Source organism: Mytilus edulis, chromosome 1 (assembly GCF_963676685.1).
Source record: "Mytilus edulis chromosome 1, xbMytEdul2.2, whole genome shotgun sequence".
Lineage (NCBI taxonomy): Eukaryota > Metazoa > Mollusca > Bivalvia > Mytilida > Mytilidae > Mytilus > Mytilus edulis.
Window position 1 is genome coordinate 67,600,954 of NC_092344.1, and position 18,784 is coordinate 67,619,737.

At 31.7% G+C, this 18,784-nt stretch overlaps 3 protein-coding genes across 4 annotated transcripts in view; 2 read left to right on the forward strand and 1 right to left on the reverse strand.

The window, feature by feature from the left end:
* Positions 1-18,784, forward strand: part of LOC139487708 (reelin-like) — an 80,848-nt gene that overhangs the window by 51,937 nt on the left and 10,127 nt on the right. For both annotated transcript variants that reach the window (XM_071272720.1, XM_071272709.1), the window contains exons 41-48: positions 13,695-13,845; positions 14,085-14,343; positions 15,134-15,275; positions 15,650-15,757; positions 16,513-16,681; positions 17,007-17,147; positions 17,803-17,983; positions 18,375-18,568. In XM_071272720.1, coding sequence (XP_071128821.1) covers positions 13,695-13,845; positions 14,085-14,343; positions 15,134-15,275; positions 15,650-15,757; positions 16,513-16,681; positions 17,007-17,147; positions 17,803-17,983; positions 18,375-18,568 — 1,345 coding nt within the window. The remainder of the gene's footprint in view (positions 1-13,694; positions 13,846-14,084; positions 14,344-15,133; positions 15,276-15,649; positions 15,758-16,512; positions 16,682-17,006; positions 17,148-17,802; positions 17,984-18,374; positions 18,569-18,784) is intronic.
* Positions 75-4,829, forward strand: LOC139487732 (uncharacterized). The gene is made up of 6 exons (XM_071272773.1): positions 75-350; positions 1,572-1,743; positions 2,380-2,449; positions 2,789-2,914; positions 3,889-3,927; positions 4,496-4,829. The coding sequence occupies exons 1-6, from the start codon at positions 196-198 to the stop codon at positions 4,684-4,686; spliced, it is 753 nt and encodes a 250-aa protein (XP_071128874.1). The 5' UTR covers positions 75-195; the 3' UTR covers positions 4,687-4,829.
* On the reverse strand, positions 3,822-13,334 carry LOC139487719 (putative nuclease HARBI1). Its single transcript, XM_071272747.1, has 4 exons — positions 13,006-13,334; positions 9,299-9,633; positions 8,395-8,652; positions 3,822-6,676 (listed from the first exon to the last, which is right to left on the reverse strand). The coding sequence occupies exons 1-4, from the start codon at positions 13,219-13,221 to the stop codon at positions 6,463-6,465; spliced, it is 1,023 nt and encodes a 340-aa protein (XP_071128848.1). The 5' UTR covers positions 13,222-13,334; the 3' UTR covers positions 3,822-6,462.

The following is an 18,784-nucleotide window of genomic DNA, read 5'->3' on the forward strand; positions in this document are numbered from 1 at the left end:
AGTTTTAATCCTACACTTAGGACCGCTCTTACGATTAAATCTTAAGTATTATCTTACGACCACTCTTAAGATATAAATACCGTAGCAACGTACTTTCGTTTCATCGAAGCATGCGCAGCGGTGACTTCCTATGTAAACAAAAACATTGACATCTGCTCGCGACTGACTAGCAGACGAAACCACAAGACAAAAAATATGGAAGGAACAAAAAGAAAGCCTAACTGGTCAGAGAGTGAGCTGTTTGCACTCTCTGCCACAGTGAACACCAACATAGATATAATCAGAGGACAGTTCGGGCCTAGCCTGACTAGCCACGATAAAACCAGGACATGGACACAGGTTGCGGAAAGGTAAAATAGTTTAAACTGCAAGACTGGATTTGTTTTATTTAGATATTTTTTTTTTATAAAAATGTGAACTCAAAGTATTTAAATATTAAAAAAAAATACAAATATGAAAGTTCCAAACACAAAATATCCGTAAAGTGTTTGCCGATACCGTCATCGCATCCCAAAATACAATATTGTCTTCAATTATGACCCTCACTCAAAAAGATGAATCATATTACAGACAACAGGCACTATAGTTCTTTAAAAAGATAATAGAAATGTGGGCATTGGGAAGGAAATACTGCTAATGTGTATTTACAAAAATAATTTAAATATATTCACTCTCTTTGCTTCTCATTGCCCACATTTATCCGTTACATAACTGATAGAACATAAAGAATTGGAATCTTCAACGTTCAGATACAGATACATCATCTACATCATACCACGATCAGCACATTGATGACTATACGTCAGGTTTGAATGGTGACTGTGATCTTGTCACAGTGAAAGAGTTGCATTTTTCTGTATGAAATTGCATACCCCAAGTTTGTTCCCAATTGGCTGGGCAGTTTAGACCATTTTGTAGTATGGAACAATCTTGTTGATTTGTTATGTTTCTGTATAAGATACAATCACCTGTAAACAAGCGTTTTTTTATGCTACTGCTGCAAAAACACTATAGTATAATGAAGTAAAGTTCTGTATACAGACAATAGTAAGTTTCAATATATGTTACATTTAATTAAACAAACAGGAACCTCTAAATTAAAGTCAATGACTTGGGACAAGCACATACATACAAAATGTGGCGGGTTTAAACATGTTAACAGGATCCCTACCCTCCCCTTACCAGAGACAATAGTGTAACAGTACAATATAAGTACCAACTATAAAAGTCAGTTGAAAAAAGCTGAATTAATCAGATGGATACATATTTTTCTACAAATTGGCATGACCCAGTATTTATACATCCCATTGTATGATTAGAAAGTAATTAATTTTAAACAGAATATACAAGGCGTTAAACTTGGTAAAATTAGTTATGGTCGATTCAATTAGAAATTGTGTTTGGGTAATTTGGTAAGGTAGATTTAAAAAATGCATAGTTAGGTACAAAATGTAAGAACTACATGCATGACATGCTTCCTGTACCTGCCTGTTATTTAATAAAGTTTTGTTTACATGACTTGTTATTCAATTTAAAAGTTTGATTACATTTATTATTTGTTTAATGTACAGTGTTAATGCAGTCAATGCCAGCAGTGTCATAAGAAGTGTTGCAGACTGCAAAAAAAAATGGCAGGACGTAAAGAGTGTTACCAAGAAAAAGGAGGCTACCAGGGTAACTGAAACACGAGTTACTGGAGGGGGTCCACCTCCAGTTTGCTCTTTCAAGCCCTGGGAAACTAATGTAAGTATAGTACACACTTTTAATCTATAAATTAAAGTCAATTTCACTAAAAAATGAACGTCTAACCTGTTTTTAACAGGTAGTTGTTGACACAAGAAGATTCCTTTTTGTATAAACATAATAAAATAATATTTCCTTGTGACAAGGAATTTTTCCTTTGAATAACTAGGATAGATATGAAGTGGCTGTGGAAAAGTTAACCAGTACCTGTATATTAAGAACTATAGCCGACTGCAAAAAAAAATGGAAGAATCAAACTCAAGTAATAGCAATTACAAAATATATAAACTTTCAGGCATTACATGTACATACCATTTATTAATTCTTGACTCTCACTCTATAATTGTCAGCAACATTCATTTACATTTTGTACATAACATCAAATTTTCAAGTACAATAATAGATGAATGTAAATAAAATGTGCATTAATTCAAATATTTTCATGTTTGCATGTTACAATTGAATGAAATTACAAATATGTATATATATTCAATCATTCGCTCTATAGAAATAGAAATATATAAACATCAGTTTTAATGTATCAACTAGTACATACTTTTTAACTATAAAAAAACAAAACTTTTATACATATGCCTGTTAAGTAAATCATTTTTTATCCATTGATGAATGTTACAGGTTTTACAGTGTCTAACAAGAACCCAAGTAGAGGGGATACAGGGTGGAGTAGACACCCTTGAACCGTGTGGTAAGTCAAGCAATATTCATCTTCTTTACAAAGTCTTTGGATTATCTGAATTAATTTTTAATAGTTGCAGAAAAATCTTTATTATTACAGTTTATCTGCCAATTTGCACTGCCCAAATTGAGCGCAGACAATGTACTCCTACGAATTTGAAATATGTTAACTTTGGTATCATTTATGAATTATTAAGTTGGTATTACTGAATTTATTTTACTAGTGTTTATGTTTATAACTGATAAAAAAAAAATTATGAAGTGTTGTTTTTTCTTAAATTTTAAAGCAGTTTAAAACTTATTTTAATGCTTCTGATTTTCATTTAAAGTAAAATTATTTCTGTTACAGGACTAACTTCAAGTACAACGTGTACAGCAGAAATACACATGGCCAATTCTCCTGAGGAAGAAGCAGCTTGTGAAATTGAAGAGGCTTCTGTTCCTCAAGAGAACAGTTTTTTAGAGAAGGATATAGGTATTTAATGAATTTTTAACTTACAATGTTGATCGACCTTTTCCGGTTTCCATGACAATTTACTGTCTTTGAAAACATAAATTGATAAATTCCATAAAAAAAAGGAAACCTTATTCATAAAATACTTGTATTGACTATTGTCTGCAAAAGGTACAGTGTAAACAATCAAAAGCAACATTTCAATACAGCAAATGACTATCTTTTATTTTTTTGATTATAAATATAAGTAATTCATGTCTCTTTTATCAATTTATGTCAATAACTTCAAAAAAATTCTAGTACATGTACAAAGAGGAAACTTCCAACCTACTGTGAGTAACTAACAAGCTCTATCACATATTTCAAATAAATCAGGGGACTACCCAAACAAGTCTTAATCGCTCAATTATAAACAGAGTTACTTTTATCTTAATGATTTAAATATTGAATAACCATACATTGTCTCGAAATATCAATGTTATTTGTACGAGGCTTAGAAACAAGTAGAAAGCAAGTCTGTGCCAAGCATTTCTTCCTGTTTCGAGCCGAGTACAAATAACAGATTGATATTTCGAGACAATGTATGGTTATTCTTTATATACTGCAACTCTTATAAGTGTTCTAAATGAAATATTTAGAATAAAAACAATCATTTTTTAATTTGAAGCGGACGACGTAAAATTCCCCGAACCTGTATGTTTTATTTATGTCATAAATAAAACTTTACGGAAATGCATTGTCAACGTCATAAACAAGGTGAAATACGGTCAGTGACTGTATATCACATATAAATATACAGTCAATGCAATTTGACTGCTTAAATAGGACAGCTGCAGTATATATAAAATTACATTGAGAAGTCTAAAGATGACATTATCTTTTCATTTTACAAACAATGACATTTGTGCATATATTTATATTTTATCTATTTGTTTTTAGTTAATTAAAGAATTCTTTTTTGTCTTAATTCCTGTATTTACAATAATTTATTTCAGTTTCAACCAATGAAAGGAAAAGAAAGTACACAAGTAGCAGTAAGTGTTATTAATAACCTTTTTCACAGCCATTACAGAAATATTTCTACTTGCTGAGAAAAAATGTAAACTAGTTTCAAATTACCCCTCAAAATTTTTCACTAACTATTCATGTCAATAAATAATGTAGGTTTAATTTCTTTCTTTTTTAACAAAAACATGCAGAGTTTATAAAATATTGAATTTCCTTACTTAAATTTTATTTATATCAAAAAATAAAAATTAAATTCAATAATTAATATACATGAATTAACACTATAAAGCAAAAGGAATTCATAATATGAAATTTGAACAGCAAAACAGGAACCTTTTCATAAACTTTCCGGTGGTTAACAATTATTCACCATTCTAATATGATGTCCTTATGTAGCTATGTAAACAAAGCTGTGTTCTAATTAGCACAAAAATATTTGGACACATGCACACAAACCAACTTCTTGCATATTCATATTTTTAAATATTTATCATAATTCATGTTATTTATGAAAAGGACAGTATAAATGCTTGTATTACAGATAACTCCAACAATATGAAATTTGCTATATAATATATTGTATTGTTATTGAAGATGATCAAGAACTCCAAGAAAAGTTCCTTAAAATGGAGGAAGATAGTAATACAAAAATGGAGGACTATAGAAGACAAAAACTTTTGATTTTGGAAAGGTCTGCTGTGGCTGCAGAAAAGATGGCAGAAGATCTACACAACATTTATGTATCATTGGCTCAGACAGAAATTATAAATGTAATACCACAATAGAATCATATTCAAAACAGTGTGGTCCTGGTCATTGATTGGCGACCTAAATTATCCCAATGACTGGGACAGATTAGGTGAACGTTTGTCTGTAACAATCACTGCTCACTATGTACTTTTTAAAGACACTGATTTCTGTGGGGTCACCAAAGGTTCTCAACACCTAAATAAAGCAATTCGAAAAACGAATCCGGAATAATACGATGTGTTGATTTATATCAATAATATAAATCAAAACATAAAGATTATTCCTGAATAATTTTTCGAATTATTTTATTGTTAAAGGCGTTAAGAACCTTTGGTGACCCAACAGTTTAAATTTTATAATAAGTAAGAAGTGAGCAATGGTTGTTACAGACAAACGTTCACCTAATCTTTCAGTCAATGGGATAATTTAGGTCGTCAATCAATGGCCAGGACCACACTGTTTTGAATATGATTCTAATTACTCTTGAAGTTGAAATATTGAAAAATATTAAGATAAAATATGAGAATATAGCTATATTAATATGCTATCAGATAAGAAAAATAAATAATGGGGTCATATAAATACTACATTATAAATAGTTACAATATCTAGTTATTTCCCCTTGTACATGAGTTATCTAACCTAAATGACCAAATTGTTATCTGCTTAAAAAAAATACAAAATAAAGGGAAACACCATTTCTACCTTCAGTACTTAACAGAAGTTTTCATTTTTCACTTCTAATTATTTAATATTTTTAATATATATTCAACTTCAAGAGTGTTGTTATTTCTTTAGTACATGTAAAAAAAATTAAGATTTATCTCAAAAATTTACAGTAGTTATTGATTATCTTCTTCCATTTTCATAAAATGCAACTGATTTTTTTAATTGTCTTTTAACAAAATACATTTATAAGCTTATTTAAATAACAAGCATTGATATATTTTTATTTCAATTAGACCAGATGGGAAATATTTTATTTCAAACTATCAGAAATTGTCATATTTTATACTATGTAGTGTTCTTGAGTATTTCATCTACCTTTAAGGATGTACTTAGGTGATCTAAAGTCATATTTAATGAATCAATAATTAAAAATTGATACTTTGTGGTGAACTAGTAATAGTTGAGTATAAAAATAAGCCAACAATATTGACAGGTCATTGAGCTCCTTTACAAGATATCTGATTTATAAAATAAAGCAGAAGGCTGACTTACACTTTGATTTTATTTTCATCAGTATTATTTGGGTCTCAAATCAGAAGAAAGGAAATAAAAAATCTGCTTAAATATTGCCAAATTACCTTTTATGAGCTATTAAATCTTATGTTAAAAGATAGATAGATGATATGGGGCAAACTCTACCTTGTATCATATGAAAAAAAACACCAACTTGAAGATTCCAAACATTTGACACTTATTTAAAAATCTCACCTAAGTACATCCTTAATTTAAGATATATGTTATATTATCAATAAAATGCAACAGAAAATTTATCATTAAATGTATGGGTATTACATAAATGATTCATTTTATATTGAGTAAAAAGTTGTAGCAACATTTAAAATAAATATTAAGGACATTTTTCATTATACATCAAGAAATATTTGAAGAATTGCCAAATATTAAAATAAGGTTGTTACAAGCTCACATTCACTAAATATTTTTAACATATTTTCTTGACCCTGTTTTTTTTTAAATTGACTATTTTAAAAAAAGAGTTGCATGCATTTTAAAGCAATTTAAGATCTTTCATGTTAACAAATATTTAATGTTGCTAATTCTTTTACTCATTATAAAATTGAATCTTAAAATCTTTGAATAATTTCATTTCTCAATGTGTTAGCAGCAGTGTTCTGTTGGTTAAAAACATGGTTATTCTGTAAAAGTGGCAGAGGTGGATCTCTGTTCAGTGGTACATTTCTGTCTAGGGCCAAGTTATGTAGTCTAAAGCAGGATTCAATGATGTTGGTGCCTCTCTCTGGTTTGTATGACAGAGCCCCACCAGTTTTATGCAAACATCTGAAAAGTAAATTATAATTCTAATATGACGTCCTTATTACGTTTTGTTAACAAAGCCATGTTCTAATGAGCACAAAAAATATGTTTGACACATGCGCACAGGCTTTTTATTTTAACGTTATTTCCATCGTTATCCTTTTAAATATTTACAATTAAGCAGCTAACATAAACTTTCATCATATATTTTTATCAAACAACATATATGTACCCTGCTCGTAGTTTTTAAACTTATCAAATATGAAATGTAATATACTGACTCCTCGGGGAGGAAACGGGAACAGCCAAACATTCTTACAGTATTTTCGTACGCTTCGACCTATAAATATGTTGTATTTGTCATGTTAAAATCGAAATAATTCCTTCATGTCATGCTCTATGCTCATTTGAACATGGGTAGGCATTATATTTGACCACATTTTACACCTCGCTAATGCTCAGTGTAAAATATCGACAAATATAATGCCTACCCATGTTAAAATAAGCATAGAGCATGACATGAAGGAATTATTTCTTAATTGACAAATGTATATATATCTTTCACAATAATTATATTTGTGGAAAATGAACTGATTTTTTAATTTTTTTTATGATGTATATGTTCCAGACCGTATGAGTATTTGGACCGTATGCGTACTTTTTCAAAATACGTATACGGTCGGACCGTACGCGTACGGTCTGACTAATATTAAGAAGTTGGTCAAGTTTATTAGATACAAATGTATATAACAGATCAACATAACTTATATCTCAAATTAATATAAAAAGTTCAATAGTAATTGAAATAAAAACTTAATATTTTAACTATTTAAAAAAAATCACGCTTATTAAAATCTGTTAATCTTCTGTATTTAGCATGTCAGTAATTCATTAATTGCAGCTCAGTATGCTCATTGAAATTGAAGTTATCGGAAGTAAGCATAATGTGGGAGGACAATTGTTATAGAATATCTAGGAACTTTACAAAAAAATGCATATGCAAAGGAACATGCATGAACAAAACATGTTAATGTAAAAAAAAAATATGACGTTCCTTGTGGTAGCAAGACTATATTGTCACCTTGGGCCAGAGTAACAAAATAGGATTTCGATATACTATTAAACAAATATTTAATGTCAATTTGTTCGCTTATTCACTTCATCCATCTATTTGTAATAATAACAATTTGTATAACTAAAAATAAAGATTTTGATAAATGTTTGTTTAAAGTTTAACCCATATGATCTCAAAACATGTCTGGTCAGCTGGACCGTACGCGTATACTCATACGGTCCGACCGTACGCGTATGGTCGGACCGTACGAGTATACGCATACGGTCCGGACCGTACGCGTACGGTCCAAATACTCATATGGTCTGGAACATATATATTTCCATTCTGGTGGATACTGATTTTAGAAATAAGCAAAAGAAATGTCAAAGAAGGTTTAAAATGACAAATAGGTACATTTGAATTGTTCATCTTTTTCACAATGCTTATTATCAAAAACAGGTATCAAGTATGAATTTTGATGCATAATTTTTACCTTTCTAGAGTTATGGTCCTACAAAGGAAAAATAATGCTCAATTACAAGTGTAAGTGTCAATGATTACTTACGTAATAATGTGCTTTGTTAAATCTCAACCACTATTCAAATGCAATATTGTTTGTCACAAAATATGAAAAAATATATATGGAATCCAATAGTACTCTTGTTATATTTTTATTTAAGTGTTTTACCTAAACCTTTGCTTCAGAACACCAAAAGACCGCTCCACTGTACTCCTGGTCTTACAGTGTGCTTTCTGGAACCGTACCTCCTGAGGTGTTGATGGGTTACCAAGTGGTGTTATTAGCCACGACTTCAGGGGGTAACCAGAATCCCCTAGGAGCCAACCGTTATCAACTGATGCTTCCATATGTCTGAATAGTCCTGATTGTTGCAGGATGAAGGCATCATGGGTACCTCCTGGCCACCGTACAACAACATTGGTAAATCTAAAAAAAAATCGAATAATCCAGTTAGTGAAGAGGTTTTTCTTGGGGTTGGGGAGGTCATGCATTTGAACACACACACACACCCTTATTTTGGTATAGTGGTATATGGTTGGATTACCCCATACCCTTGGTGGGGAACTCTCTTTATTTTTTTAATATGACTAGATCCATGCCTATAATAATTTGAGTTTCAATATTAGTTACTAGTATCAAGTAAGTTTTTCCAGATGAATTGAATAATTAGATAAAGGAAGATGTGATGTGAGTGTCAATGAGACAACATTCCATCCAAATAACAATATTTATCTTCCTTCCCTAGGCCTATATCACCCTGCTCTGTCGCTCAATAATTCTTGTATCAAGACTTCAAAAAGAGACCAGGCGTTATCAGCAAGCATGTATTGGTGCATTTTAACAGATGTAAATGATATTTGATATTTGTATATTAATGGACAAATTTGTAAAGATCCTTGTAGTAAGACACAGATTCATTCATTTTTTTTTAAGAGATTCATTTAATTTCCATATTGTGTCCTTTTAATAAGTTTTTCACAAGTACAGAAAAAAGCAAAAAAAGTGTCAATTCATCAGTGCATTATGTATATTTTCCATATGTTTTTTAGCTTACTAGTATAATATAATTTACCTCAATTTATGATCCACCACTGCTTGAACATTAATTGCATGGTAGCCTTTCCTGCACACATAGCTCGGCTCATCATCACCAGAGAGACCCTGAATAGGGATCAGTGTGCCGTCTATGGCCCCAATTACATTAGGAAATGATGCAATCTTAAAAAAACCTTCTTTGACAGCTGGAAGATTTGCCCCTCCAGGAAATTGGATGTTACTTAATGACGAGTTAAATGCAGAACATACTCTGTGAATTATTCTAGAGGCAGAAGATGTTGATATTCCATGAATATCACCCACCTCTGACTGGTAGTCTCCTTTAGCTAAAAATCTGAGAGTGGTCAGAACCTACAAGTTTAAATTATTTGAAATTTTAATTAAGGTTTATATTCACCATCTTTATATAATTAATAAACCAATCAAGAAACTCATGTACACCTTACAATTATTCAGTTCACAGTACATAAAATATAGTAGACCTATTGCTTATAGTTTCTTAGTGGCAAACTAAACAAAGGGAAAAAATAGAGTTCAAGGTCAGACGATCCATGCCAGACAGGACATATACAGCGTACAATTGTTTCCATATGACAATTTTAGTTGACCCATTGCTTATAATTTAAGAAAACCTATAAACACAAAAACTTCACAATCAGCAATGAACCTAGGAAATAAGGGCAAATCATACCTTCAAGGCTGACATTTACTTAAAAAAATATTTCCGTACCCCAGATATAGTTGATTTATTGCATATAGTAGACACAAGCTGAAAACTGAGCAATGAAACTTGAAAATGAGGTCAAGGTCAGATGACACGTCCCAGTTATACATTTACACCTTATAGTCATTCAATACACCAAATGTACTGGACCTATTGTTGATACATAAAGTATCTGAGATATGCGACAATGGACTGCACCAACAAAACTTAACCTTGTTCACTGATCCATGAAATGAGGTCGAGGTCAAGTAAAATCTGTCTGAGGGTCAAGATACGCTCATACTAAACATAGATATCCCATCACTCATAATTAGAGATAAATTACTATCACAATTAATGTTAATTTTCTTAAAGTAGTTATTAAACCATGAAAATGAGGTCAAGGAAAATGGACATATTACGGACAGAAATTTTGTAAAATACTGATAAGATCTGATAAAGCTTTTAAGAAGTGATGTAACGCTGCCATCGCCGAATCACTATCCCTATGTCTAGCTATTTGCGACAAAAGTCACAAGCTCGACAATATAAATTAGCCCACTATATAATGCGGTATGGGCTCTGCTCATTATTGAAGGTCGTAAGGTGATCTATAACTGTTTGTGTTATGTGGTCTCTTGTGGAGAGTTGTCTCATTGGCAATCATACCACATATTATTACGAACAGTTCCCCCTTTTTTTTAAAGTGCCAAGTGTATTCATTTATGTATCTCAGTTATTATGCATGTCATTACACGAGAATTGAAATAATACTAAACATGTATCGAGGTACACTGAGGTGTTATATTTGTTAGTAGGTTATTCTCTATTGGAAAACATTTGATTTGGTGCATAATGTTACTCTTAGATTTTGCTAAAAACATGCGAGACATTTTAGAACTCACGGGTACCCGCACAAACCATCCCAGTGTAGGGTCTGGATGTGGGGTTTATCATTTTTTTGCTCATTTTTCAATATATTCTGTTTTATGGGGTCTATTTGTCTCCATTCATTATACTTATTTGCCTAATATTCTCTATTTTTTAATTCTTTTCAACAGCCTTTTTTACAATCAGAGACATATTATGATAGTTTTATCTTGGGAATATGGTAAAGAAATACAATGAAATAACATCAATAAGCATTATTTTTATTTTTTTCATTGTTTGAAATCCAACTTAATCAGTACGTATTTACATATAGCAGCTCTGTGCAGTCTCAGCCTTAGAATTGCTTTTATGGAAACATTTAATGGTCATCTAGACTATAATACAGACAGACACAAAAACAATGTGAAAGATGACCCATTATGTCATGGGACATATGATATACTGTGCCATGGCTGAATGAGGAGATAATAATGCAAAAATAACTAAATTCGCTACAGTGAAACTTGAACGTGTAATTAAGTACCCGTGCTGAACTTGAACCGGGGAATTTCTTTCTATGAAATGTATAGTGACTTAAACATGTTAAAAAAAGTCATGAGCCGTAAAATGAAGCTCAATCAGATCCATTGTTGTTAAGACGTGCTTTATTTTCAAAGACATTTTAAATGCATGCTGTATACATCTTTAATACTGCATGCAATAAAAATCGGGTCAGCCCAATTATTCCAAGGCCCATCAGTCCGACACCGTCTTTGTTCAGAGTCCGATACTGAATAATTGAGCTTTTTTTTTCGATAATTAGTACTGATTTGAAGAGGATAATCCCTTTAGTTAAAACTGATCCTCATGAGAGTTATCAAACTAGTGATATATTCGTAAAGTACTTGGAATATTATAATGTTGCTTAATGTTCAGTGGCAAATGTTACATTCATATTCCGGACGAATGAAACAATTATGCATTTTGCCAAGGTAGGTTAATTAGTATCTCAGTATATTTAGTTGGCCAATGATGTAATAAAAAAAGGATCGATGCTCTAAATCTTGATACTGTCGTTCACGTTCAATTTTAATTATAATCATTCTATCTTTAGATCCAGTGTTGTTATTTATCATTTTCCCTATCGAGTAGAACCCGGCAGATGGTATATGGTCAGAGAATACGACTGGTGTAGTAAGAGTTTTTATATATATGGATGGTATTAAAATAGCAGATAATTAAGCTTCATATTATAGAAGGACTGGAATGTCATAATCATTTATTTCTTGTAATATCTAATTTCTGAAAATGTAACATGCAATTTCTTAAAATGTAATTAGTAACTTCCCCATACCGCTAGGTCAACAATAATTTATGTTTGACCCAAGTCAGGGTCCTACAGAGCAATGGTCACGTTGTCGTTGTTCATATATGCCCATGTAAAAATTTGTGTGTGTTTTGTTGCTGTTTTTATTGTGAATGTTTGATATGTATCACTGTGTATGATGTATTTAAGTGCGTCTGCTTTTAACCCACCAGTGAGAACTGTACAACAGAGTTGAGTGTGTAAATATATATGTTGGTCTTTGACAACTGTAATGTTTCTACGACAATAAAATATTTTAATTTAATTTGTTATATAAAAGAAGAAGTTAGTTTTCTCTTGAAAAATATTTTTCAGTTTTCATATCGTAACATTTCATAGCTGACCATACGAAGGCCGTAAGGTGTCTTTACTTCTTCATTATAACCCACAAGGGGCTTCAGACCCATCATTGGCATACGCTTTACAGTGGCGGATCCAGAAATGTTCATAAGTGGGGGCCCACTGACTGACCTACCTCCAGTCACGCTTCATTGATTCCCTATATAAGCAACCAATCCCCCCCCCCCCCCCAAAAAAAACTCCGCCTCTCCTTTAAATCGCATAAACTACGCCGAATATAATTAAATTCCATTTGCAACTCTTTATTGTAATTTTGTTCTAAAAAGGATGAGAGATTGGACAAAGTGAACTTGGGACGAGTGAATGCAAGTGTAATATCCGGTTGATGTAGAGGTCGAGGTCATGTTTTATTTTGGTTTTTTTAAGATGAGGACAGACGGTTATATTATATTATAAAATAATGTTATTTCATTTAATACTTTACCTGTGTGCTTGTAGATATAGACATAGAGCGTCTAGTAGGGGTCTGTATCATCGGAGAAACTAGGTCTATCAGTTCAAATACTGTGGCCCTTGGAAACCGGTACCGTTTGATCATTTCTCCATCATTATAAAGATCCAACGGATTCGTCCGGTCGCGAAAAACCCTTTCTCTTCTAAAGTGGCGTCTCAGGAAAAGGATTTGTAATGCCGCAGCCATTTTGTAAATACTTAAGATAATCGTAAGAGTGGTCGTAAGTATCTCGTGGAGACTTAAGTGTGGATAGAGGCACTCTTAACTTTACGACCAAAGTTGGTCGTAAGTTTTGACGTAAGTTCTTTTGTGAAATTGGTTTTTGACTTAAGTCTTGACTTAAGTGTAATCTTAAACTTACGATATTTTGTGAAATTGGCCCCTGGTCATTAGAGGGATATTGAAATATTTAGAAAATTTTTATAGAGGCTGATTTTGAGGAATTACCAAATGTGACTTCTGTATATCTGCAATGCCAATTTACATGACATTACAGGAAAATAAATCAGCAGTGATGTCATTGGTAAAAAAGGACAAATGAACCATTAATCTAGTTATTTTTTTCATGTGCATGTTAATTGGTTAAAATTTTGAACTACTAGGCCTCCATACATTTGGTCAGTTTTATTTAACTTTAAAATTTGAAGCATATCATTTAGGCCACAGATTTAACAAGAAGAAATGGTGGATTTGGAGTGGGGCCAGGCTATCTTATCATTGTGATACACTTGTATCAGGACCAAGTCTGACTTTCAGAAACAGTGGAGAAAGGGTCTTGACTACCAGAGATTTGGACCTCAGCACAGCTAGGTAAGGAGTTTCTAGGTCACTAGATCATTATAAAGTAAATTCAAATATATTGGAATGATTCCAATAAATACTAGATTAGAACCATATTAGTACAAGGTACCCTAAAACTGTTTGAAAAACAGACTTGACTGCATAATTTTTCTGTACTCTAAATTATTTTCTATTATTTTGATTCTAGTTTGGCAAAATTAATATAGAATGCATTAGCAAAATCTGTATGTTTTGTTTATTTCTTACAGTTTGATTCAGTTTTTCATGAGACTTGGTTGTAAGAAGACCCCACCTAATCTGGCAACATTCCCTGTATATCTACAGTACAGTAACAATGGAGGTGTTTCATGGACATCAATACAGCAGTTTGACTTCAATAAGTATAGTAACAGGCCAACATACATAGCCCTACATTTACCAGAGAATGCTAGGACCAATAACACAAGAATAAGGTGGATACAACACTCTCTAAATGGAACATTCTTAGAGGACTGGGCTATTGATCATGTAAGAATTTGTTATATTCAGAGATACATTATTTTATGAAGCATCAATCTTGACTTTTAATGAATGTTTTACAGCTGAAAAATTACCAACAGCCTTATGTTTGTGCTTTACTTATTATTAATGATGTATTACACTGATCAGACAGTTCTAAAAACATTCATTTTCTGATAGTTGATATTGACTTTATATAGTGACATATCTTGGAATATGGGAAATAAGCATACATTATTTAGGTCAAGCTTCTTCAAATTTTAGTGCACTTTCCATTTAAAGATGAGGATATCTGCTATGATCTTTTTTTCCTGTAAATACTTAAAATGAATATTAAACTTGTATGACTGTTTTTTTTCAGATTCTGTGTGCATGGTAGAATTTCCCATTTGTGTTCACATTAGTGCATGTAAGATTTATAAGACAAATTGTGCTTTTTCATGTATGGTACTTCATATTGAATAGTTTCTTGATGATAAAGGAAATTTATTTTGAAAGACCTTAAAACTTGTTCACAATTACTTCATTTAAATTTTCATTGTTATGCCCCTTTTTTTTTGTATTTAAAAAATTGTAAAATTGATTGTTTCTGCATGATAGCATCACTTTTATTGTGCTAGGATCTTTGATTTGTAGCATTAATATCTAAAACTAAACAACAGTCAATTTTCACTGCTATTGCATGTATTCTAAATATTTTCTATCCATGTGCTGTTAGGGCTACTCTACCAACTTTATACTTTAAAAAAATAAAATTTTCACTCATTTTGTTACATGCATAACTTTTACATTGGTTCAGATATTTATTGGTGGAGATATGCATGGTGTTGAACCTTTACAAGATGATCCTATGTTACCCAGGGAAACCAGCTGGCTTCTGTTCCCTGGAGGAAATTTGGAAAATGTCTGTCAATCTGAAAGCAAAGTCATACAATTCAATGGTAAACAAATACAATGGCATTTAAAGAATGGTTAAAAAATATTAAATATGGTATGACAGATATTAGAAATCCATAAAAAGTGAAGGTTTGTGGTAACAAATAAAACAATAGAGATGATTTCTTAGTTATTTTATTATTATTATTATATACTTTTGAAGACAAATTCTACGTAACCTAGTAATTCTGTAATTTATTCATAGCACAAAATTTCGATTTTTGTAGAAGTTATTATTTCATTCATGTCTAAACAGTTTCAATACTTTCTTTTTTCTGAGATATGGGTTTTCTCGGGAAGATATTAAAACTTGAAATATAATTTTACTTATCAATCTGCTTCAAACCAATTTGTCAGGTTTCTTATTTTCTACTTTCAGGAAACAGCACAGTAAGATATGCCATGTCTGGAGATGTTATTGTAGAAGATGGAAGTTTTATGCAGTTTAATGTAACAATGGGGTGTGGACCTTCCAAAGATTGCTATCGTAAGTGTCAACTGTATTTGTAACATTTGGATTATTGTACCCTTCTATGTGAAATATTTGAAATTCCCGACTTAATAATGTCTTGGTATATATCTTTACCATATTTATCACTCAAAAGGGACAATAGTTGTCTGGAATTTTTTTCATGATTACTGTAGAAATGAGCAGGTGCTTGTAGTCTGCAGTTCCAATGATGGAATGATGATGTACAAAGCAGACTCCATTTTAAATAAAAGATCTACTGTTAATTATACAGTTATGACTCATTAACAAAAAATATCATGTCATCTAATGTTTTTGTCATTTATGCAGATTATATGCATACGTTTTTAAGTAAATAATATTCAATGTTGTTTTTAATATCAAGATGAATAATGTAGATATTGCATAAACCCTTATGATTCAAGTTAAACAGACAACAGACTAAGCATCACCATAACGCAAACAAATTAATCAAGGCTTTTTGGTCTTAAAATTGTACTCTGTACAAAGTTTGTACTTAAAACATCCCCCATAAAAACCAGCATTGCTTGAAGTTTAAGTTCAATAATCATGCACCAAATTTACAGGTCCACACGGCCAGGCTTATAACTTTAATAGAACTCCAGAAGAGCATTACTCATCATTGGTGCTTAAAAATCTAAACAGTGGAAAGGCCAAATCAATTACTAAATTGAAGAGCTTTCTGTTACACTGGTAGATGATAGAGACCTAACAAGAATTGTTTTAAATGATTGTTATCATTTTGTTTATAGATGTAGAGATCCAGTATTCCCATGATATGGGTATCAGTTGGAAGAACCTACAACCAGCCTGTGGTCAAAATGATGTGGACTGTAAGAGATTTGCTCCTGGAAGTTCACTAGTGTCTGATGTTAATATTGGCTGGAACAGAGTCACTGTTCCATTACCGTATTATTCAAAGTAAGACTGTCAACTAAATTATGTATTATCTCAAACTCAGGTTGTTGTGAATAACATTGAAAAGAGCTTTTATTGTCAAACTGAAGTTTTTCGTGGGTATTCGAGCAAGTTTTTTTTATAAGTTTGCAAATATTTGCATTATTAGATAGAAATTTTGCATAACATTCTAAGTTAGATTTTGAAGTATAAAGGTCAACCAAAAGAAGTACACTTTTCCCTAATTACATGTACTCCATGTTCTCTAGGCAATGGAATTTGATACAAAAATGCTTATTCAATTGAATTGATTATTATATGATAACAACTTATGTGATGTATTTGACAGATCTAAACAAACCAGGTTTAGATGGATACAGATAAACCATTACAAATCTGATCAAGTATGGGCCTTGTCACACATTTATGTTGGAAGAGACTGTTACTTGATGTGCAGTGGTCATGGACACTGTTCTGATACTGGTTGTCTGTAAGTATTTTATATTAGAAAACAAATCTTAGCTTGTATTATTATTGTTCAATATTGATCTTCATATCTCTCCTATTTTCATCTTCTTTTTATGTTATATTTTATGCATCTTATGTAAGTTACCATAAGTTGAATTTCAATAAACTGATATTGTCTGAATGGTCAATTTAGAACACGTTTTTGTTCACACTTTATAGCTTGTTTCCAGCTTAACACTATTATTTTTTTTCTGAATTGGAACTATGATCAAATATGGCCATGTCATGATAATGGACATAATGATGTTTGACTGTTGTCATGCAAAACAATAGTGAAGAAAAGTCAGAAATGAAATAAGAAAATGGGCAAACACTCAGAATGTTTTGGTCTTTTTTAAATTGAAGAATATTTTACGATTATGTGATATTTTAAAGATTTGTAGAGTTCTATCTCAAGTACTATCATGTGTCAAGGAATAGGATATCTGGTTGCCCAGTTATTTAGTTGGTAAAATTTCTAACAACTGTTCAAGCTCAACCGGCTAAACAATTATCAGGTGAATTCAGTGTTGTCTGTCAAAACACTTGGTCACCTTATTTGTGTGATATTAGGGCAGGTAACAGCTGTGTCAATTTTACCATGACTCCATCACATTAATTGTTCATGTTTATTACAGGTGTGACAAGGATTGGTCAGGTTTCAGTTGTGAAGAACCTACCATAACACTACCACATTATTTATACGATACCTTCTCTACATCTATTGTCAACTCTCAGCTGTGGAAAAAGGTTATAGGTGCTCGGGTTGAACAACCATGCCAAGTCCTAGCAGCAGGAAATGCTTTACATTTTGTTGAGGTAGGAGTAGTGATATGTTACTTATTATCATTTAACAACTGAAAAAGTCCACAGTGATTAATGATAGTCTGGTTCATAAATGTATCTGTTTTTGCCATCCATATCGAACCATTGTCAAAAAGAGGAGCATAAATACTTGCATGTTATGTGAATATCTTTAGAACAAATGATGAAGAATAATGTTATATTATACCTCCTCTCACACCTTTCCTTCTTTTGGAGGCAAGTTATACACAATAAAGTGGTTGTTGGTCACTTCTTTTGTCCATCCATCCACGAATGCTCTTGAAACACTTGACATACATTTGTGAAACTTTCACAGAATCTTATGCCATTCAGCTAATTACAATATAAAAGTGTAAATTTAAAACTTATTGACATTTTTTTCCAGGACTGTAGCAGATTATTGATAACAACAGATCTTGACTTAAGACAGGCAAAATTCATTCAGTTTTCCTTTATGTTTGGATGTAATTCTATGCCCAGTAACCGTAACCAAGGTGTGTTAGTAGATTATTCCGTAGATGGAGGAATTAAATGGATGCCTATTATGGAACTGTACTATGCTTTATATAGGTCTCCCAAGTAAGTTCATTAACATGTACTGTGTTTGAAAATTCATAAACTTTAAATACACAGAATCAATTATTGAGAGAGAGAAAGTATTCAGAACATTTTTGTTATAAGTTCTAGACTTGATACTTTGAGGTGTACTTGAGGGAAAATATGGTATAAAAAGTACTTTGTGGATGAAGTCGATAATATTGAGTGAACAGGAAAAAGGTTGAATTAAAAAGAATT

Excerpts from the sequence above, each read along its gene's own strand:
- LOC139487732 (XM_071272773.1), top strand. The coding sequence starts at position 196 with ATGGAAGGAACAAAAAGAAAGCCTAACTGGTCAGAGAGTGAGCTGTTT. Across the intron at positions 1,744-2,379 it reads TCAAGCCCTGGGAAACTAAT|GTTTTACAGTGTCTAACAAG; the intron begins GTAAGTATAGTA and ends TGAATGTTACAG. Across the intron at positions 2,915-3,888 it reads TTTTTTAGAGAAGGATATAG|TTTCAACCAATGAAAGGAAA; the intron begins GTATTTAATGAA and ends AATTTATTTCAG.
- LOC139487719 (XM_071272747.1), bottom strand. The coding sequence starts at position 13,221 with ATGGCTGCGGCATTACAAATCCTTTTCCTGAGACGCCACTTTAGAAGA. Across the intron at positions 9,634-13,005 it reads CTATATCTACAAGCACACAG|GTTCTGACCACTCTCAGATT; the intron begins GTAAAGTATTAA and ends TTAAACTTGTAG. Across the intron at positions 8,653-9,298 it reads GTGGTGGATCATAAATTGAG|ATTTACCAATGTTGTTGTAC; the intron begins GTAAATTATATT and ends ATTTTTTTTTAG.